Consider the following 21201-nt stretch of genomic DNA (forward strand, 5'->3'; position numbering starts at 1 on the left):
TTACGACGTACACTAGAGTTGATTACGACGTACACTACAGTTGACTTACGACGTACACTAGAGTTGATTACGACGTACACTAGAGCTGACTTACGACGTACACTAGAGTTGATTACGACGTACACTAGAGTTGACTTACGACGTACACTAGAGTTGACCTACGACGTACACTAGAGTTGATTACGACGTACATTAGAGTTGATTACGACGTAAACTAGAGCTGACTTACGACGTACACTATAGTTGATTACTACGTACACTTGAGTTGACGTACGACGTACACTAGAGATGACTTACGACGTACACCAGAGTTGATTACGACGTAAACTAGAGCTGACTTACGACGTACACTATAGTTGATTACTACGTACACTAGAGTTGACGTACGACGTACACCAGAGTTGATTACGACGTAAACTAGAGCTGACTTACGACGTACACTAGAGTTGATTACGACGTACATTAGAGCTGACTTACGACGTACACTAGAGTTGACTTACGACGTACACTAGAGTTGATTACGACGTACATTAGAGCTGACTTACGACGTACACTAGAGTTGACTTACGACGTACACTAGAGTTGACTTACGACGTACACTAGAGTTGATTACGACGTTAACTAGAGCTGACGTACGACGTACACTAGAGCTGACGGACGACGTACACTAGAGTTGACTTACGACGTACACTAGAGCTGACGTACGACTTACACTAGAGTTGACGTACGACGTACACTAGAGTTGATTACGACGTACACTAGAGCTGACTTACGACGTACACTAGAGTTGATTACGACGTACACTAGAGTTGACTTACGACGTACACTAGAGTTGACCTACGACGTACACTAGAGTTGATTACGACGTACATTAGAGTTGATTACGACGTAAACTAGAGCTGACTTACGACGTACACTATAGTTGATTACTACGTACACTAGAGTTGACGTACGACGTACACTAGAGATGACTTACGACGTACACCAGAGTTGATTACGACGTAAACTAGATCTGACTTACGACGTACACTATAGTTGATTACTACGTACACTAGAGTTGACGTACGACGTAAACTAGAGCTGACTTACGACGTACACTATAGTTGATTACTACGTACACTAGAGTTGACGTACGACGTACACTAGAGATGACTTACGACGTACACCAGAGTTGATTACGACGTAAACTAGAGCTGACTTACGACGTACACTATAGTTGATTACTACGTACACTAGAGTTGACGTACGACGTACACTAGAGTTGACGTACGACGTACACCAGAGTTGATTACGACGTAAACTAGAGCTGACTTACGACGTACACTAGAGTTAATTACGACGTACATTAGAGCTGACTTACGACGTACACTAGAGTTGACTTACGACGTACACTAGAGTTGATTACGACGTACATTAGAGCTGACTTACGACGTACACTAGAGTTGACTTACGACGTACACTAGAGTTGATTTAGGACGTACACTAGAGTTGATTACGACGTTAACTAGAGCTGACGTACGACGTACACTAGAGCTGACGGACGACGTACACTAGAGTTGACTTACGACGTACACTAGAGCTGACGTACGACTTACACTAGAGTTGACGTACGACGTACACTAGAGTTGATAACGACGTACATTGGAGTTTATTCACGACGTACACTAGAGTTGACGTACGACGTACACTAAAGTTGATTACGACGTACACTAGAGTTGATTACGACGTACACAAGAGTTGTTGACGACGTACACTAGAGCTGACGTAAGACGTACACTAGAGCTGACATACGACGTAAACAAAAGCTGACTTACGACGTACACTATAGTTGATTACGACGTACACTTGAGTTGATTACGACGTTAACTAGAGCTGACGTTCGACGTACACTAGAGCTGACGGACGACGTACACTAGAGTTGACTTACGACGTATACTAGAGTTGATAACATAATATAATATATTTATTTATCGTTTAAGAAAAGAAAAAACACACTTTATATGAAAGAAAATGATTTTAATCTCATACATTATTTTGAAAGCAAAATGTCTCCGCTGAAAAATTCATCTGGTGTTGCATATATTTATCAATCTTACAATTAAGTGTTTGATTGATGCAACAATTAATATAAGTAATAAATAAAATAGAAATATAATAAATAAACTTTCTTGCACTGATATGTCTATGTTATATGTTAATGTTATACGCAGATGACAAATCACTCTCCAAATATGTATGACTGTATATAATTTGTATATATGTATGACTGTATGATATAAGTATGACTGTATGTAACATGTATGACTGTATTTAATATGTATGACTATATGTAATATGTATGACTGTATGTAACATGTATGACTGTATTTAATATGTATGACTATATGTAATATGTATGACTGTATGATATAAGTATGACTGTATGATATATGTATTATGTATGTAATATGTATGACTGTTTGTAATATGTATGACTGTATGTAATATGTATGACTGTATGTAATATGTATGACTGTATGTAATATGTATGACTGTTTGTAATATGTATGATGTATGTAATATGTATGACTGTATGTAATATGTATGACTGTATGTAATATGTATGACTGTATGTAATATGTATAACTGTATATAATATATAACATGTATGACTGTATGTAACATGTATGACTGTGTAACATGTATGACGTTATTTAAAATGTATGACTGTATGTAATATGTTTGACTGTATGTTTTATGTATTATGTATGTAATATGTATGACTGTATATAATATGTATGACTGTATGTAATATATAACATGTATGACTGTATGTAATATGTATGACTGTATGTAATATGTTTGACTGTATGTAATATGTATGACTGTATATAATATGTATGACTGTATGTAATATGTATGTAACATGTATGACTGTATGTAATATGTATGACTGTATGTAACATGTATGACTGTATGTAACATGTATGACTGTATGTAATATGTATGACTGTATGTAATATGTATAACTGTATGTAATATGTATGACTGTATGTAATATGTATGACTGTATGTAATATGTATGACTGTATGTAATATGTATGACTGTATGTAATATGTATGACTGTATGTAATATGTAATATGTATGACTGTATGTAATGTGTATGTGTGTAATATGTATGACTGTATGTATGATTGTATGTAATATGTATAATATATGTATGTAATATGTAATATGTATGTAATATGTATGTAATATGTAATGTGTATGTAATACGTAATATGTAATATGTATGACTGTATGTAATATGTAATATGTATGACTGTATGTAATATGTATGAATGTATGTAATATGTATAACTGTATGTAATATGTATTATGTATGTAACATGTATGACTGTGTAACATGTATGACTGTATATAATATATAACATGTATGACTGTATGTAATATGTATGACTGTATGTAATATGTATGACTGTATATAATATATAACTTGTATGACTGTATGTAATATGTATGACTGTATGTTATATGTATGACTGTATGTTATATGTATTATGTATGTAATATGTATGACTGTATATAATATATAACATGTATAACTGTATGTAATATGTATAACTGTATGTAATATGTATGACTGTATGTAATATGTATGACTATGTAATATGTATGACTGTATATAATATATAACATGTATGACTGTATGTTATATGTATTATGTATGTAATATGTATGACTGTATGTAATACGTATGACTGTATGTAATATATGACATGTATGACTGTATGTAATATGTATGACTGTATGTAATATGTATGACCGTATGTAATATGTATGACTGTATGATATATGTATTATGTATGTAATATGTATGACTGTATGATATATGTATTATGTATGTAATATGTATTATGTATGTAATATGTATGACTGTATGTAACATGTATGACTGTATGTAATATGTATGACTGTATATAATATATAACATGTATGACTGTATGTTATATGTATAACTGTATTTAATATGTATGACTATATGTAATATGTATGACTGTATGTAATATGTATAACTATATGTAATATGTATAACTGTATATAATATATAACATGTATTACTGTATGTAATATGTATGACTGTATGATATAAGTATGACTGTATGATATATGTATTATGTATGTAATATGTATGACTGTTTGTAATATGTATGACTGTATGTAATATGTATGACTGTATGTAATATGTTTGACTGTATGTAATATGTATGACTGTATGTAATATGTATAACTGTATGTAATATGTATAACTGTATGTTACATGTATGACTGTATGTAACATGTATGACTGTATGTAATATATAACATGTATAACTGTATGTAACATGTATGACTGTATGTAATATGTATGACTGTATGTAATATGTATGACTATATGTAATATGTAAGACTGTATGTAATTCGTATGACTGTATATAATATGTATGACTGCATGTAATATCTATGACTGTATGTAACATGTATGACTGTATGTAATATGTATGACTGTATGTAATATGTATGACTGTATGTAATATGTATGACTGTATGTAATATGTATGACTGTATGTTATATTATGAATGCACGTAATATGTATTTTACAAGTATACCTATGCCGTATGCATTTCAAAATAAATTTGAATTAAATTGAATTGAATTACATGTAAAGATAGTCTATAGAAAAAGGCAGCTACAGTTAAAAAACACAGGTAGTCGTGAACCCCTTATACTTGTATGTTGGTTTTGGTGTCCATCACCGGTTTGGTTCAAAACCACTAACCCATCACCTGTTTGGTTCAAAACCACTAACCCATCACCTGTTTGGTTCAAAACCACTAACCCATCACTTGTTTGGTTCAAAACCACTAACCCATCACCTGTTTGGTTACAGACCACTAACCCATCACCTGTTTGGACCTAGACCACTAACCCATCACCTGTTTGGTTACAGACCACTAACCCATCATCTGTTTGGACCTAGACCACTAACCCATCACCTGTTTGGTTACAGACCACTAACCCAACACCTGCTTGGACCTAGACCATTAACCCATCACCTGTTTGGTTACAGACCACTAACCCAACACCTGCTTGGACCTAAACCACTAACCCATCACCTGTTTGGTTACAGACCACTAACCTATCACCGGTTTGGACCTAGACCACTAACCCATCACCTGTTTGGTTCTAGACCACTAACCCATCACCGGTTTGGACCTAGACCACTAACCCCTCACCGGTTTGGTTCTAAACCACTTACCCATCACATGTTTGGTTACAGACCACTAACCCATCACCTGTTTGGTTCTAAACCACAAACCCATCACGGTTTGGTTCAAAACCACTAACCCATCACCTGTTTGGACCTAGACCACTAACCCATTACCTGTTTGGACCTAAACCTCTAACCCATCACCTGTTTGGTTCCAAACCACAAACCCATCACGGTTTGGTTCAAAACCACTAACCCATCACCTGTTTGGACCTAAACCACTAACCCATCACCTGTTTGGACCTAGACCACTAACCCATCACATGTTTGGACCTAGACCACTAACCCATCACCTGTTTGGACCTAGACCACTAACCCATCACCTGTTTGGTTACAGACCACTAACCCATCACCTGTTTGGTTACAGACCACTAACCCATCACCTGTTTGGACCTAGACCACTAATTAATCACCGGTTTGGTTGTAAACCACTTACCCATCACATGTTTGGTTCTAAACCACTTACCCATCACATGTTTGGTTACAGACCACTAACCCATCACCTGTTTGGTTCTAAACCACTAAACCCTCACCTGTTTGGTTCTTAACCACTAATAGTCTAAATGTAGTGCTCTATTATTACAACAGCTGTATAGGTTACACTCAAACATGTTTACTAAGCGCAGAAATAAATGTGATGATTTATAATTCGCAGACACAATAGTATCCGTAATCACAAGTGTATTTACGCCTACTCTCCTCACTATCGTCGACATAAACGCATAGACTACGTTCGTTATGATAAATGTGATTATTCATAATTCACAGACGTAATAGTATCCATAATCACAGTTGTAATCATACCACTTTCTCGTACTGCTATAGACGTACACACATAGATCTAGGCCGTAATAATAGGGGTAGCCTTGTCCCCATCTAGTGTCATTCTCATAGATAGCTTCACCGTTAGCAACCCATTCGAAACTGCCAAGGTGTGTCTTTCTAGCGCCTATCCAGAAATGCCAATCTGAAAAAAATGACAACAATTTCACATCAAGTTTTCATCCGGAAATTTTATGCAAATAAGATATATTTATCGATTGTAATTTTCAATTAAACTAAAGACGATTTTCTGACCTTATAACTTGTTATTATATTATAGGGTATCCGAATTCAATCCATTGTGTTTCCAAGAGGTCCAGATATATTGTTTCATAAAGCTAACATACATACATAATATACAATGTTGTCATTAAATTTGACGCCTGCAATATTGTTACAGAGAAATATTGTATCCCATGTCTCCGTTATGGTTACTTACCAATAATTTCCATTAGAAAGTCCATGAGTTTCTGGCTTGGGTCCGTCACGAGGTTCGCCCCAGCTAGTTGACACTTAGCCTATTGTTTGGATTATAAACATTTAGTTAAAACGTAATACTAAAAATTTGAAACACTGATTTAAATTCGAGGAGAAATACATTTTGGTATGATCAAATCGGGACAACTTGAAAATTCTGCAGTGCGTAATTCCAGTACGGAAGATACAATAATGTACTTCAAATCCACCCTTTGATACACCAGATGACGTCATGTTAGATAGCGTCATCAACTGGGTTAGGGTTAGGTTTTTTTTTTCTTTTTCTTTTCTCGTTTTTTTATTTTATTGTTTTTCTTTCTTTTCTTTTTTTTTTACTCTCTAAGACACGCCAAACGTTATTATTTTCCCCCTTAAAAGTCTAGGCCTGTGGTGTAAGGGGTTATAACTGCAGTTCCCAAAAGTTCAAAATCTGACCCATGTGATCCACTCCGCTATCGGGGCATTACTTTGGCATCTACGACATACAAACTATATTGCTGGATTCTTAATCAAAGACTGGTCAAATGGCCGGAATCAAATGACGTCATCAGTGACGTACAAAGCGATTTTTGTAAAGCAAAATATTACTGACCACCTTTCTACAATTTCAGGGATACTGGAATCGCGTATCAAAACGAAACAACCACTTATGTAAGCCTCCGTCGACTTCTTAAAGGCGCACGATCGTATTCATCTCTTCTGTGCCCTAAATTAGCGGAAGTTGCAATAAGTGACAATTTTAGATGTGTACTATGTAGTTTGTATTCAAACGTGATGGGCTGTGTTCAAGTAAATTCTAATAATACTGACTGGTTCAATGTTCAACCGGTCTAAAACAAGGTTGTTTATTTTATCATGTTTAATGTGTTTATTAACGACCTAACCAATAAGCTTACAGAAAATCGGGACGGGTGTTGTAACAGATGAAGCGGCCATTGTCAGTCTGTTATGTGTGGACGATTTAGTACTCATCACGAAACTCACGTAGATAAAAATTTGGCGAAAAAAAAAAAAAAAAAAAAAATCACAAACAAACAGAAATAGCGCAAAGTGTTTTTGTTTTTGTTTTTGTTTTTTTATCAGAAAATGCTAAAATTACGTTGAGCAGTACATTCAAAATGGCACCGTCGTTTGAAGCGTAACGTTTCAGGAACACTGCATGAAAGTTTATGCAACTGATCCCCTGGCACAAACATTTTCTATTTCGATTTTGAATTTCATGGGGCCTTCGGACTATTGGGCATTCGGACTATCGGGCATCGGACTGTTGGGCATTCGGACTATCGGGCATTCGGACTATTGGGCATTCGGACTGTTGGGCATTCGGACTATTGGGCCTTCGGGCTATTGGGCCTTCGGACTATTGGGCATTCGGACTATTGGGCATTCGGACTGTTGGGCATTCGGACAATTGGGCCTTCGGGCTATTGGGCCTTCGGACTATCGGGCATTCGGACTATCGGGCATTCGGACTATTGGGCATTCGGACTGTTGGGCATTCGGACTATTGGGCCTTCGGGCTATTGGGCCTTCGGACTATCGGGCCTTCGGACTATTGGGCCTTCGGGCTATTGGGCCTTCGGACTATTGGGCCTTCGGGCTATTGGGCCTTCGGACTATTGGGCATTCGGACTGTTGGGCATTCGGACTATCGGGCCTTCGGACTATCAGGCTTTTGGACTATTCGGCCTCAGGACTATCGGGCCTTCGGACTTTCGGGCATGAGCAAGACTTACAGTTCTCACTAAGAATATTGTCAGACTGATGCGTTCAAAACAGGTTGTTTATTAACGGAAGTAAAACTAAAGATGTTCACTTCCGGAATGTAGGCACAGGGCGTCCAATGTATTGTTTAAGTATGGTAAGCTTGACATCGGTACATGTGATATATACAGCTATCTAGTATTGATGTTAACGGAAACATTGAATTATAGCGTACAAATGTAACTGCGAAATGTCAACGAGTCATGCGTTGGGAGATTAATTTAAGCAGTAAATACTGTCATTAATTTTTAATAATTTTAGTAATGTTCAGAAGCTGCGTCATGCTCTTTCAGACAGCCGCTGTACTAAATTATGTGCCAAAGCCCTGTTTAATATTTTAAATCGCTGAAGAAATTTAATGTCACTTAATTGATTTACTTTTCGGAGACTGATATTTTTTATTTGATATAAAGTTTTTTATTGATGTTACATAACATATTTTCTTCTTATTTTTAATATCTATATCCTCTCATAACTCTTTCAGTTTGGTATTCGTGATGAAATTTTATGTGATTTTTCATATGCATGTAAAGCAATGTTTTCATACTGTTACGAAAGGCGTGAGTTTCATAAAATATCAGTATCCTGTATCCTGTATCCTATACAATCCAGTTCAAATAAAAAATAGGAACCTTACGTGTATATGGTACGCCCTAGTCCTTTTGCTTGAGGATGTGTTTATTGTTCTACGTGCACACGTTTGCATGGATGATAAATACATTTTATAAGTTGAGTAAACCCTTGAATATTGTTAACCTTTTTCTGTAGATTGCTGGAAGCATGAATGTTACAAGTATACATTTATCAAGCATATCTTAAATAAAATTGCTATGTGTCACCCAAGACACACTACAGAATGTAACACTTCACTATAAACGAATTACTGTAAATGTTCAAATTTTAGCGGGACTTTATGTTAGCGCTTTTCGCGATGGAAACATGACTCTTAATTATCATTGCAATAATTGCACTTTCTATATAAACTGTTCTTTTTATACAAGATATTTTTGGCGCGCCAATTCATCAATACGTTAATTTATGAAAATTTGGAAATACGCGCTAAAATTTTAACTCGCAAAATAAAATACGTTTCCAGTATGACACTATGATGGCTCGACTATCGTTTGCAGAGATATGAAAATATTAACAAGAATGAAAAGACATTTTACCGTACAAAGATTCGCATTACTTAGTCATGATGCTTATCATCAGTTTGATAGTGTGAGAATTTCTTGTTGCAGATTTTTGAATACATCAATAATTTTAGAGAAAAACAAAATTAAATCAAAACAATTGATGAACGACTTTTTTTTTTTTTTTTTTTTTTAGTATATAGGGAACTTTGATATGAAATATGCAATGAATGGTTAAGAGTTTTCTCTAGCACAAACAAGTTTTTTTTCCCTCTACATTCATGTTTTTACGTCCCATTAACAGCAAGGATCATTTAAAGACGTGCTAGGTTTATGAGGCGAAGAAAAGCCGGAGAAAAACCACCCGCCAACGGTCAGTACCTGGCAACTGCCCCACGTGGGTTTCAAAATTGCGACCAAGAAATGGAGGCCTAGTAATAAAGTGTGGGACACCTTAACCACTCGGCCACCCGGTCCCTCCATTCAGCAATATCTAGCTCGTACAATGTGCAAGGTCAGATCACGCCAGTCATTTGATATAATTTACACTATTTAATGGCTTCAAAAAACTATATAAAGGTTTTTATTTTTTCAACAATAAACAATTAAAGAGAAATATTTTGATTTAATTAAAAATGTTCGTCTCTCTTCAGGACTCTTTATTCCGCGTGGTATGTAAGGTCAGTGTAGCCCAGATATTTGATATTGTATACAATATTTAATGGTTCAAAAAATGGGTATTAATATATCTGTGTATTAAATATGATGGTTACCTGAGCATCTGTCCAGGTCAAATACTGTAGCCCGAAATAGTAGCATCGATCCTCAAACATATGAATAGTTGGGTTAGATTTGATATTTTCTGAAATAAAAGATCGGTTATCATTAAAACTGTGAAGTAAATTTGCTTCAATTATCAATTATTCATTAATTTATTCCAGATCATTTTCTAGTTTATATATTACATATTGAAATATTTGTCTACTACGTGTAACTAGCAACCTGGCGCTAATAATATATATATAAATAAAAAATCGGAAAAAATTAAGGCGATGCAAATATTCAGATGTTTCGCAAAGACAGAAATGGCGGGTAATAAGGAATAAATTATAAGCATCGTTTGTTCCCCAAAACTCGATCGATCGAGAAAACGACGGCCGAGGGTCGACAATAATCGGAAGTTCTCGGGTGTCATCCATACAATTAATGATCCCTATTTGATATAATGAAATGGGAGTTAAGATTTCTATTTGATATATATTGAAATGAGAGAAATGATTCCTACTCAATACAATGTAATAGGCGAAATGATTCCTTTGAAATATAATTTCAGGAGAGAAATAATTCATATTTAATGTAATATCAGGAGAAAAATGATTCCTTTTTAATGTAATGTCAGGAGAGAAATGATTCCTATTTAATGTAATGTCAGGAGAGAAATGATTCCTATTTAATGTAATGTCAGGAAAGAAATGATTCCTATTTAATGCAACGTCAGGAGAGAAATAATTCCTATTTAATGTAATGTCAGGAGAGAAATGAATCCTATTTAATGCAATGTCAGGAGGGAAATGATTCCTTTTTAATGTAATGTCAGGAGAGAAATGATTCATATTTAATGTTATGTCAGGAGAGAAATGATTCCTATTTAATGTTATGTCGGGGAGAAATGATTCCTATTTAATGTAATTTCAGGAGAGAAATGATTCCTATTTAATGTCATGTCAGGAGGGAAATGATTCCTATTTAATGTAATGTCAGGAGGAAAATGATTACTATTTAATGTAATGTCAGGAGGGAAATGATTCCTATTTAATGTAATGTCAGGAGAGAAATGATTCCTTTTTAATGTAATGTCAGGAGGGAAATGATTCCTATTTAATGTAATGTCAGGAGAGATATGATTCCTATTTGATGTAATGTCAGGAGGGAAATAATTCATATTTAATGTAATGTCAGGAGAGATATGATTCCTATTTGATGTAATGTCAGGAGAGAAATGATTCCTATTTAATGTAATGTCAGGAGAGAAATGATTCCTTTTTAATGTAATGTCAGGAGAGAAATGATGCCTTTTTAATGTAATGTCAGGAGAGAAATGATTCATATTTAATGTTATGTCAGGAGAGAAATGATTCCTATTTAATGTTATGTCGGGGGAGAAATGATTCCTATTTAATGTAATTTCAGGAGAGAAATAATTCCTATCTAATGTAATGTCAGGGAAGAAATGATTCCTTTTTAATGTAATGTCAGGAGAGAAATGATTCCTATTTAATGTAATGTAAGGGAAGAAATGATTCCTTTTTAATGTCATGTCAGGGAAGAAAATGATTCCTATTTAATGTAATGTCAGGAGGAAATGATTCCTAATAATGTCATGTCAGGAGGGAAATGATTCCTATTTAATGTCATGTCAGGAGGGAAATGATTCCTTTTTAATGTAATGTCAGGAGAGAAGATGAGAAGATTCCTTTTTATGTAATGTCAGGAGAGAAATATTTATATTTAATTAATGTCAGGAGAGAAATTATCTATTTAATGTAATGTCAGGAGAGAAATGATCCTATTTAATGTAATGTCAGGAGAGAATGATCCTTTTAATGAATGTCAGGAGGAAATGATTCTATTTAATGTAATGTCAGGAGGGAAATAATTCCTATCTAATGTAATGTCTGAGAGAAAGATTCCTATTTAATGTAATTCAGAGAGAAATGATTCCTATTTAATGTAATGTCAGGAGAGAAATATTCCTATTTTAATGTAATGTCAGAGGGAAATGATTCCTTTAATGTAATGTCAGGAGAGAAAATTCATATTTAATGTAATGTCTTAGGGGAAGAAATAATTCCTATTTAACGTTTTGTCAGAAGAGAAATGATTCCTATTTAATGTAATGTCAGGGAAGAAATTATTCCTATTTAATGTAATGTCAGGAGAGAAATGATTCATATTTAATGTAATGTCAGGAGGGAAATAATTCCTATTTAATGTAATGTCAGGAGGGAAATAATTCCTATTTAATGTAATGTCGGGTGAGAAATGATTCATATTAAATGTAATTTCAGGAAAGAAATGATTCCTATTTAATGTAATGTCAGGAGGGAAATAAATCCTATTTGATGTAATGTCAGGAGAGAAATGATTCCTATTTAATGTAATGTCAGGAGAGAAATTATTCATATTAATGTAATGTCAGGAGGAAAATGATTTCTTTTTAATGTAATGTCAGGAGAGAAATAATTCATTATAATTCAATATTACTATTTAATGTAATGTCAGGAGAGAAATTATTTATATTTAATGTAATGTCAGGAGGAAAATGATTCCTATTCAATGTAATGTCATGAGAGAAATGACTCCTATTTAATGTAATTTCAAGAGAGAAATGATTCATATTTAATGTAATGTCAGGAGGGAAATAAATCCTATTTGATGTAATGTCAGGAGAGAAATGATTCATATTTAATGTAATGTCAGGAGGGAAATAATTCCTATTTAATGTAATGTCAGGAGGGAAATAATTCCTATTTAATGTAATGTCGGGAGAGAAATGATTCATATTTAATGTAATGTCAGGAAAGAAATGATTCCTATTTAATGTAATGTCAGGAGGGAAATAAATCCTATTTGATGTAATGTCAGGAGAGAAATGATTCATATTTAATGTAATGTCAGGAGGGAAATGATTCCTATTTAATGTAATGTCAGGAGGGAAATAATTCCTATTTAATGTAATGTCAGGAGGGAAATAATTCCTATTTAATGTAATGTCGGGTGAGAAATGATTCATATTTAATGTAATGTCAGGAAAGAAATGATTCCTATTTAATGTAATGTCAGGAGGGAAATAAATCCTATTTGATGTAATGTCAGGAGAGAAATGATTCATATTTAATGTAATGTCAGGAGGGAAATGATTCCTATTTAATGTAATGTCAGGAGGGAAATGATTCCTATTTAATGTAATGTCAGGAGAGAAATGATTTCTTTTTAATGTAATGTCAGGAGAGAAATAATTCATTATAATTCAATATTACTATTTAATGTAATGTCAGGAGAGAAATTATTTATATTTAATGTAATGTCAGGAGGGAAATGATTCCTATTCAATGTAATGTCAGGAGAGAAATGACTCCTATTTAATGTAATTTCAAGAGAGAAATGATTCATATTTAATGTAATGTCAGGAGGGAAATAAATCCTATTTGATGTAATGTCAGGAGAGAAATGATTCATATTTAATGTAATGTCAGGAGGGAAATAATTCCTATTTAATGTAATGTCAGGAGGGAAATAATTCCTATTTAATGTAATGTCGGGAGAGAAATGATTCATATTTAATGTAATGTCAGGAAAGAAATGATTCCTATTTAATGTAATGTCAGGAGGGAAATAAATCCTATTTGATGTAATGTCAGGAGAGAAATGATTCATATTTAATGTAATGTCAGGAGGGAAATGATTCCTATTTAATGTAATGTCAGGAGAGAAATGATTCCTATTTAATGTAATGTCAGGAGAGAAATGATTTCTTTTTAATGTAATGTCAGGAGAGAAATAATTCATTATAATTCAATATTACTATTTAATGTAATGTCAGGAGGGAAATGATTCCTATTTAATGTAATATCAGGAGAGAAATGATTCCTATTTAATGTAATGTCAGGAGGGAAATGATTCCTTTTTAATGTAATGACAGGAGAAAAATAATTCATATTTAATGTTATGTCGGGGAGAAATGATTCCTTTTTAATGTAATGTCAGGAGAAAAATGATTCTTTAAATGTCATGTCAGGAGAGAAATGATTCCTATTCAATGTAATGTCAGGAGGGAAATGGTTCATATTTAATGTCATGTCAGGAGGGAAATGATTCCTATTTAATGTAATGTCAGGAGAGAAATAATTCATTATAATTCAATATTACTATTTAATGTAATGTCAGGAGAGAAATTATTTATATTTAATGTAATGTCAGGAGGGAAATGATTCCTATTCAATGTAATGTCAGGAGAGAAATGACTCCTATTTAATGTAATTTCAAGAGAGAAATGATTCATATTTAATGTAATGTCAGGAGGGAAATAAATCCTATTTGATGTAATGTCAGGAGAGAAATGATTCATATTTAATGTAATGTCAGGAGGGAAATAATTCCTATTTAATGTAATGTCAGGAGGGAAATAATTCCTATTTAATGTAATGTCGGGAGAGAAATGATTCATATTTAATGTAATGTCAGGAAAGAAATGATTCCTATTTAATGTAATGTCAGGAGGGAAATAAATCCTATTTGATGTAATGTCAGGAGAGAAATGATTCATATTTAATGTAATGTCAGGAGGGAAATGATTCCTATTTAATGTAATGTCAGGAGAGAAATGATTCCTATTTAATGTAATGTCAGGAGAGAAATGATTTCTTTTTAATGTAATGTCAGGAGAGAAATAATTCATTATAATTCAATATTACTATTTAATGTAATGTCAGGAGGGAAATGATTCCTATTTAATGTAATATCAGGAGAGAAATGATTCCTATTTAATGTAATGTCAGGAGGGAAATGATTCCTTTTTAATGTAATGACAGGAGAAAAATAATTCATATTTAATGTTATGTCGGGGAGAAATGATTCCTTTTTAATGTAATGTCAGGAGAAAAATGATTCTTTAAATGTCATGTCAGGAGAGAAATGATTCCTATTCAATGTAATGTCAGGAGGGAAATGGTTCATATTTAATGTCATGTTAGGGGAGAAATGATTCCTATCTAATGTAATGTCAGGAGAGAAATGACTCCTATTTAATGTAATATCAAGAGAGAAATGATTCATATTTAATGAAATGTCAGGAGGGAAATAATTCCTATTTAATGTAATGTCAGGAGGGAAATAATTCCTATTTAATGTAATGTCGGGAGAGAAATGATTCCTATTTAATGTAATGTCAGAAAAGAAATGATTCCTATTTAATGTAATGTCAGAAGAGAAATAATTTATATTTAATGTAATGTCAGGAGGGAAATGATTCCTATTTAATGTAATGTCAGGAGAGAAATAATTCATATTTAATGTTATGTCAGGGAAGAAATAATTCCTATTTAACGTTTTGTCAGAAGAGAAATGATTCCTATTTAATGTAATGTCAGGGAAGAAATTATTCCTATTTAATGTAATGTCAGGAGAGAAATGATTCATATCTAATGTAATGCAAGCTTGATATCACATTGATGGTACAGAAATATGCTTATGTATTGCAAATCTATAAAACATAAAAGATAATACAATTACCCAGGGCAGCAGTGCATTCCAACCTCCTAATGATTCTCTGGGGAAGAATATTCTCAATCGACACAAAACTCTTGGTCAGGTTCTGGAATTCCGACGAAGGGATGTCAGATGTGCAGTCAGCATCGAATGATTTTTCCATCGCCGTTATACGCTTGGTCAGGTTCTGGATTTCTAATGAAAGGATGTCAGATGTGCGGTCATTGTCGTCTGATTTCTCAACCGCTACGATACCTTTGGTTGCGTTCTTGATTTCCGACGAAAGGACGTCAAATTTGCTGTCACTTTCGTGTAATTTCTCCATCTTCTCGATACGTTTCGTCAAGTTTATAATCTCCGACGAAATGATATCAGATATGCAGTCAGAGTCGTGTGAGTTTTCTATCGCCATGATACGTTTGGTCAAGTTCTGCATTTCAAACGAAGGGAAGTCGGATGTGTAGTCACTTTCGTGTGCTTTTTCCATCGCCACGATACGTTTGGTCAAGTTTATAATCTCCGACGAAATGATATCAGATATGCAGTCAGCGTCGTGTAGGCTTTCTATCGCAAAAATACGTTTGGTCAAGTTCTGCATTTCCGTATCATTGTCCTGTAGTTTCTCCATCGCCTTGACATGTTCGGTAAGATTCCTAATTTCCGACGAAAGAATCTCTGATGTTTGGTAAGTTTCAAAAAAATTCTTCATCTCTACGATACGTTTCGTCATGTTCTGTATTTTCGACGAAAGGATGTCTGATGTGTTGTCATTGGCCTGTGCTTTCTCCATCGCCACAATGAGGTTGGCAATGTTCATAATTTCGGACGAAAGTATGTCAGATGAATTGTCGGTGTCGTGTGATTTCTCCATTACTACGATACGTTTTGTCAGGTTCCGGATTTCCGATGAAAGAATTTCTGGTGTAGTGTCATTGCCATGTGATTTTTCCATCGCCATAATATGTCTGGTGATGTTCTTGATTTCTGACGAAAGAATATCCAATGTTTTGTCAGTTTCAAATGATTTCTTTATCGCCACGATACCTTTGGCCAGGCTCTGGATTTCAGAAGAAAGGATGTCTGATGTGTTGTCACTGGCCAAGGTTTTCTCTATCGCCACAGTCAGTTTTGCAAGGTTTTGAATTTCGGACGAAAGAATATCAGATGAGTTGTCAGTGTCGTCTGATTTCTCCATCGCTACGATACGTTTGGTTAGGTTCTGAATTTCGCATGAAAGGCTGCTGGACGTGTTGTCAGTGCCTAGTGATTGCTCTATCATATCAACACGTTTGGTCATGTTCTGAGTTTCGCAGCAAGGAATGTTGAGTATGCTTGCATTTCCGTTTGTTATCTCTAATGCCACAATACGTTTAGTCAGGTTCTGGGTTTCGCAGCAAGGAATGTTGGGTATGCTTGCATTTCCGTTTGTTATCTCCAGTGCCACGATACGTTTAGTCAGGTTCTGGATTTCCGATGAAAGCATATTGGATGTGTTGTCAATGTTGTGTGATTTCTTCATCGTATCGATACGCTCCGACAGGTTCTGAATTTCGAATGAAGGGATACTGGACATGTTGCCATGGCCTAGTGATTTCTCCATTGCTACGATACGTTTGGTCAAGTTCTGAATTTCCAAGGAAAGGGTTTCGGTTGCGTTACCATTATCCTGTGATTTCTCCAACGCAATGATATGTCGGGTAAGGTTCTTCATTTCCGATGAAAGAATGTCGGAGCTGCAGTCAGGGTGATGTGAGCTTTCTATCGCTCCGATACGTTTGGTCAGGTTGTGGATATCCTGCGAAAGACTCTCAGTGACCGATGATTTCTCCATCGCCACAATACGTTCGGTAAGGTTCTTAAATTCCAACAAATATGCAGTAGACATGTTTACAAGGCCGTGGGCTTTCTCCATTGACTCGCGTAGTTCTGTCATCTGGATTTCCGACGCAGGGGCGGTTGTGTTCTTAGTGTCGTGTGATATTTCCATCGCATTGATAAGCGTGTTAATGTTTTGAATTTCCGACCAAAGGATGTCGGAAGTATTGAAAGTGCCTAGTGATTTCTCTATCACTTCGATACGATTGGTCAAACTCTGGATTTTGGGGAAAGGGATGCTGGATGTGTTGTCAGTACTAATTAACTTCTCGATACGTTTTGTCAGGTTCTGGATTGCCGATGAAAGAATGCCCGATGTTTTGACAAGGTTATGTGATTTTTCAATCGCCATGATATGTTTGGTAAGGTTATGAATTTCCGGCGGAAGAATGTCGCATGTTTGATTAGTTATGTGTGATTTCTCCATCGCCTCCATACGTTTGATCAAGTTTTGGATTCCCAACGAAGGAATGTCGAATTTGATGCCATTGCCTTTTGATATCTCCATTGCCTCAATACGCTTGGTCAAGTTCTGGATATCGAAGGAAGGGATGTTTGTTGTGTTTCCAGTGCCTAGTGATTTCTCCATCGACTCGAAACGTTTGGTCAGGTTCTTGATATCGAAAGAAGGAATGTTGGACGTGTTGTCGATGCCTAGTAATTTCTCCATCGACTCGATACGCTTCCTTAGGTTCTGAATTTCGAACGATGGGATGCTGGACATGTTGTCATTGCCTAGTGATTTCTCAATCGACTTGATACGTTTGGTCAGGTTGTGGATTTCGAAGGAAGGGATGTTTGACGTGTTGTCGGTGTCGATTAATTTCTCCATCGACTCGATACGCTTCGTTAGGTTCTGAATTTCGAACGATGGGATGCTGGACATGTTGGCATGGCCTAGTAATGTCTCCATCGACTTGATACATTTGGTCAGGTTCTGAATTTCGAACGAAAGGATGCTGGACGTGTTGTCGGTACCAAGTGATTTCTCCATCAACTCAAAACGTTTAGTTAGGTTCTGGATTTCGAAGGAAGGGATATCGGACTTGTTGTCGATGCCTAGTAAATTCTCCATCGACTCCATTCGTTTGGTTAGGTTCTGGATATCGAAAGAAGGAATGTTGGACGTGTTGTCAGTTCCTAGTGATTTCTCCATCGACTCGATACGCTTCGTTAGGTTCTGAATTTCGAACGATGGTATGCTGGACATGTTGGCATGGCCTTGTGATTTCTCCATCGACTTGATACGTTTGGTCAGGTTCTGGATTTTGAAGGAAGGGATGTCGGACGTGTTGTCGGTTCCTAGCAATTTTTCTATCGACTCCATACGTTTGGTTAGGTTCTTTATATCGAAGGAATGGATATCGGACGAGTTGTTGGTGCCTAGTGCGTTCTCAATCGACATGAAACGTTTAGTTAGGTTCTGGATATCGTAAGAAGGAATGTTGGACGTGTTGTCGGTGTCTATTAATTTCTCCATCGACTCGATACGCTTCCTTAGGTTCTGAATTTCGAACGATGGTATGCTGGACATGTTGGCATGGCCTAGTAATGTCTCCATCGACTTGATACGTTTGGTCAGGTTCTGAATTTCGAAAGAAGGGATGTTTGACGTGTTGTCGGTGCCTAGTAATTTCTCCATCGACTTGAAAAGTTTAGTTAGGTTCTGCATATCGTAAGAAGGGATGTTTGGCGTGTTGTTGGTTCCTAGTAATTTCTCCATCGACTCGATACGCTTTGTTAGGTTCTGAATTTCAAACGATGGGATGCTGGACATGTTGTCATGGCCTAGTGATTTCTCCATCGACTTGATACGTTTGGTCAGGTTCTGGATATCGAAGGACGGAATGTCGGACATATTGTCGGTGCCTAGTGATTTTTCCATCGACTCGATACGTTTGGTCAGGTTCTTGATATCGAAAGAAGGAATGTTGGACGTGCTTTCGATGCCTAATAATGTCTCCAATGACTCAAAATGTCTGGTCAGGTTCTGAATTTCGAACGAAAGGATGCTGGACGTATTGTCGGTACATAGTGATTTCTCCATCAACTCAAAACATTTGGTCAGGTTCTGGATAGCAAAGGAAGGGATGTCGGACGTGTTGTCGGTTCCTAGCAATTTTTCTATCGACTCCATACGTTTGGTTAGGTTCTTTATATCGAAGGAAGGGATGTTTGACGTGTTGTCGGTGCCTAGTAAATTCTCCATCGACTCCGTTCGTTTGGTTAGGTTCTTGATATCGAAAGAAGGAATGTTGGACGTGTTGTCAGTTCCTAGTGATTTCTCCATCGACTCGATACGCTTCGTTAGGTTCTGAATTTCGAACGATGGTATGCTGGACATGTTGGCATGGCCTTGTGATTTCTCCATCGACTTGATACGTTTGGTCAGGTTCTGGATTTTGAAGGAAGGGATGCTGGACGTGTTGTCGGTTCCTAGCAATTTTTCTATCGACTCCATACGGTTGGTTAGGTTCTTTATATCGAAGGAAGGGATGTTTGGCGTGTTGTTGGTGCCTAGTAATTTCTCCATCGACTCGATACGCTTCGTTAGGTTCTGAATTTCGAACGATGGTATGCTGGACATGTTGGCATGGCCTTGTGATTTCTCCATCGACTTGATACGTTTGGTCAGGTTCTGGATTTTGAAGGAAGGGATGTCGGACGTGTTGTCGGTTCCTAGCAATTTTTCTATCGACTCCATACGTTTGGTTAGGTTCTTTATATCGAAGGAAGGGATGTTTGACGTGTTGTCGGTGCCTAGTAATTTCTCCATCGACTTGAAAAGTTTAGTTAGGTTCTGCATATCGTAAGAAGGGATGTCGGACGCGTTGTCGGTTCCTAGCAATTTTTCTATCGACTCCATACGTTTGGTTAGGTTCTTTATATCGAAGGAAGGGATGTTTGGCGTGTTGTTGGTTCCTAGTAATTTCTCCATCGACTCGAAGGAAGGGATGTTTGACGTGTTGTCGGTGCCTAGTAAATTCTCCATCGACTCCGTTCGTTTGGTTAGGTTCTTGATATCGAAAGAAGGAATGTTGGACGTGTTGTCAGTTCCTAGTGATTTCTCCATCGACTCGATACGCTTCGTTAGGTTCTGAATTTCGAACGATGGTATGCTGGACATGTTGGCATGGCCTAGTGATTTCTCCATCGACTTGATACGTTTGGTCAGGTTCTGGATTTTGAAGGAAGGGATGCTGGACGTGTTGTCGGTTCCTAGCAATTTTTCTATCCACTCCATACGGTTGGTTAGGTTCTTTATATCGAAGGAAGGGATGTTTGGCGTGTTGTTGGTGCCTAGTAATTTCTCCATCGACTCGATACGCTTTGTTTGGTTCTGAATTTCAAACGATGGGATGCTGGACATGTTGTCATGGCCTAGTGATTTCTCCATCGACTTGATACGTTTGGTCAGGTTCTGGATATCGAAGGACGGAATGTCGGACATATTGTCGGTGCCTAGTGATTTTTCCATCGACTCGATACGTTTGGTCAGGTTCTTGATATCGAAAGAAGGAATGTTGGACGTGCTTTCGATGCCTAATAATTTCTCCAATGACTCAAAAT

The 21201-nt window shown here is 36.0% G+C and overlaps 1 protein-coding gene across 1 annotated transcript in view; it reads right to left on the reverse strand.

The window, feature by feature from the left end:
* Positions 1-15751: 15751 nt before the first annotated feature.
* LOC117336542 (nucleoporin nup211-like) overlaps positions 15752-21201 on the reverse strand; it is a 7065-nt gene continuing 1615 nt past the window's right edge. Inside the window, exon 1 of the mRNA XM_033897154.1 lies at positions 15752-21201. This exon is cut by the window's right edge and continues 1615 nt beyond it. Coding sequence (XP_033753045.1) covers positions 15752-21201 — 5450 coding nt within the window.

This window comes from Pecten maximus, chromosome 10 (genome assembly GCF_902652985.1).
Source record: "Pecten maximus chromosome 10, xPecMax1.1, whole genome shotgun sequence".
Taxonomy (NCBI): domain Eukaryota; kingdom Metazoa; phylum Mollusca; class Bivalvia; order Pectinida; family Pectinidae; genus Pecten; species Pecten maximus.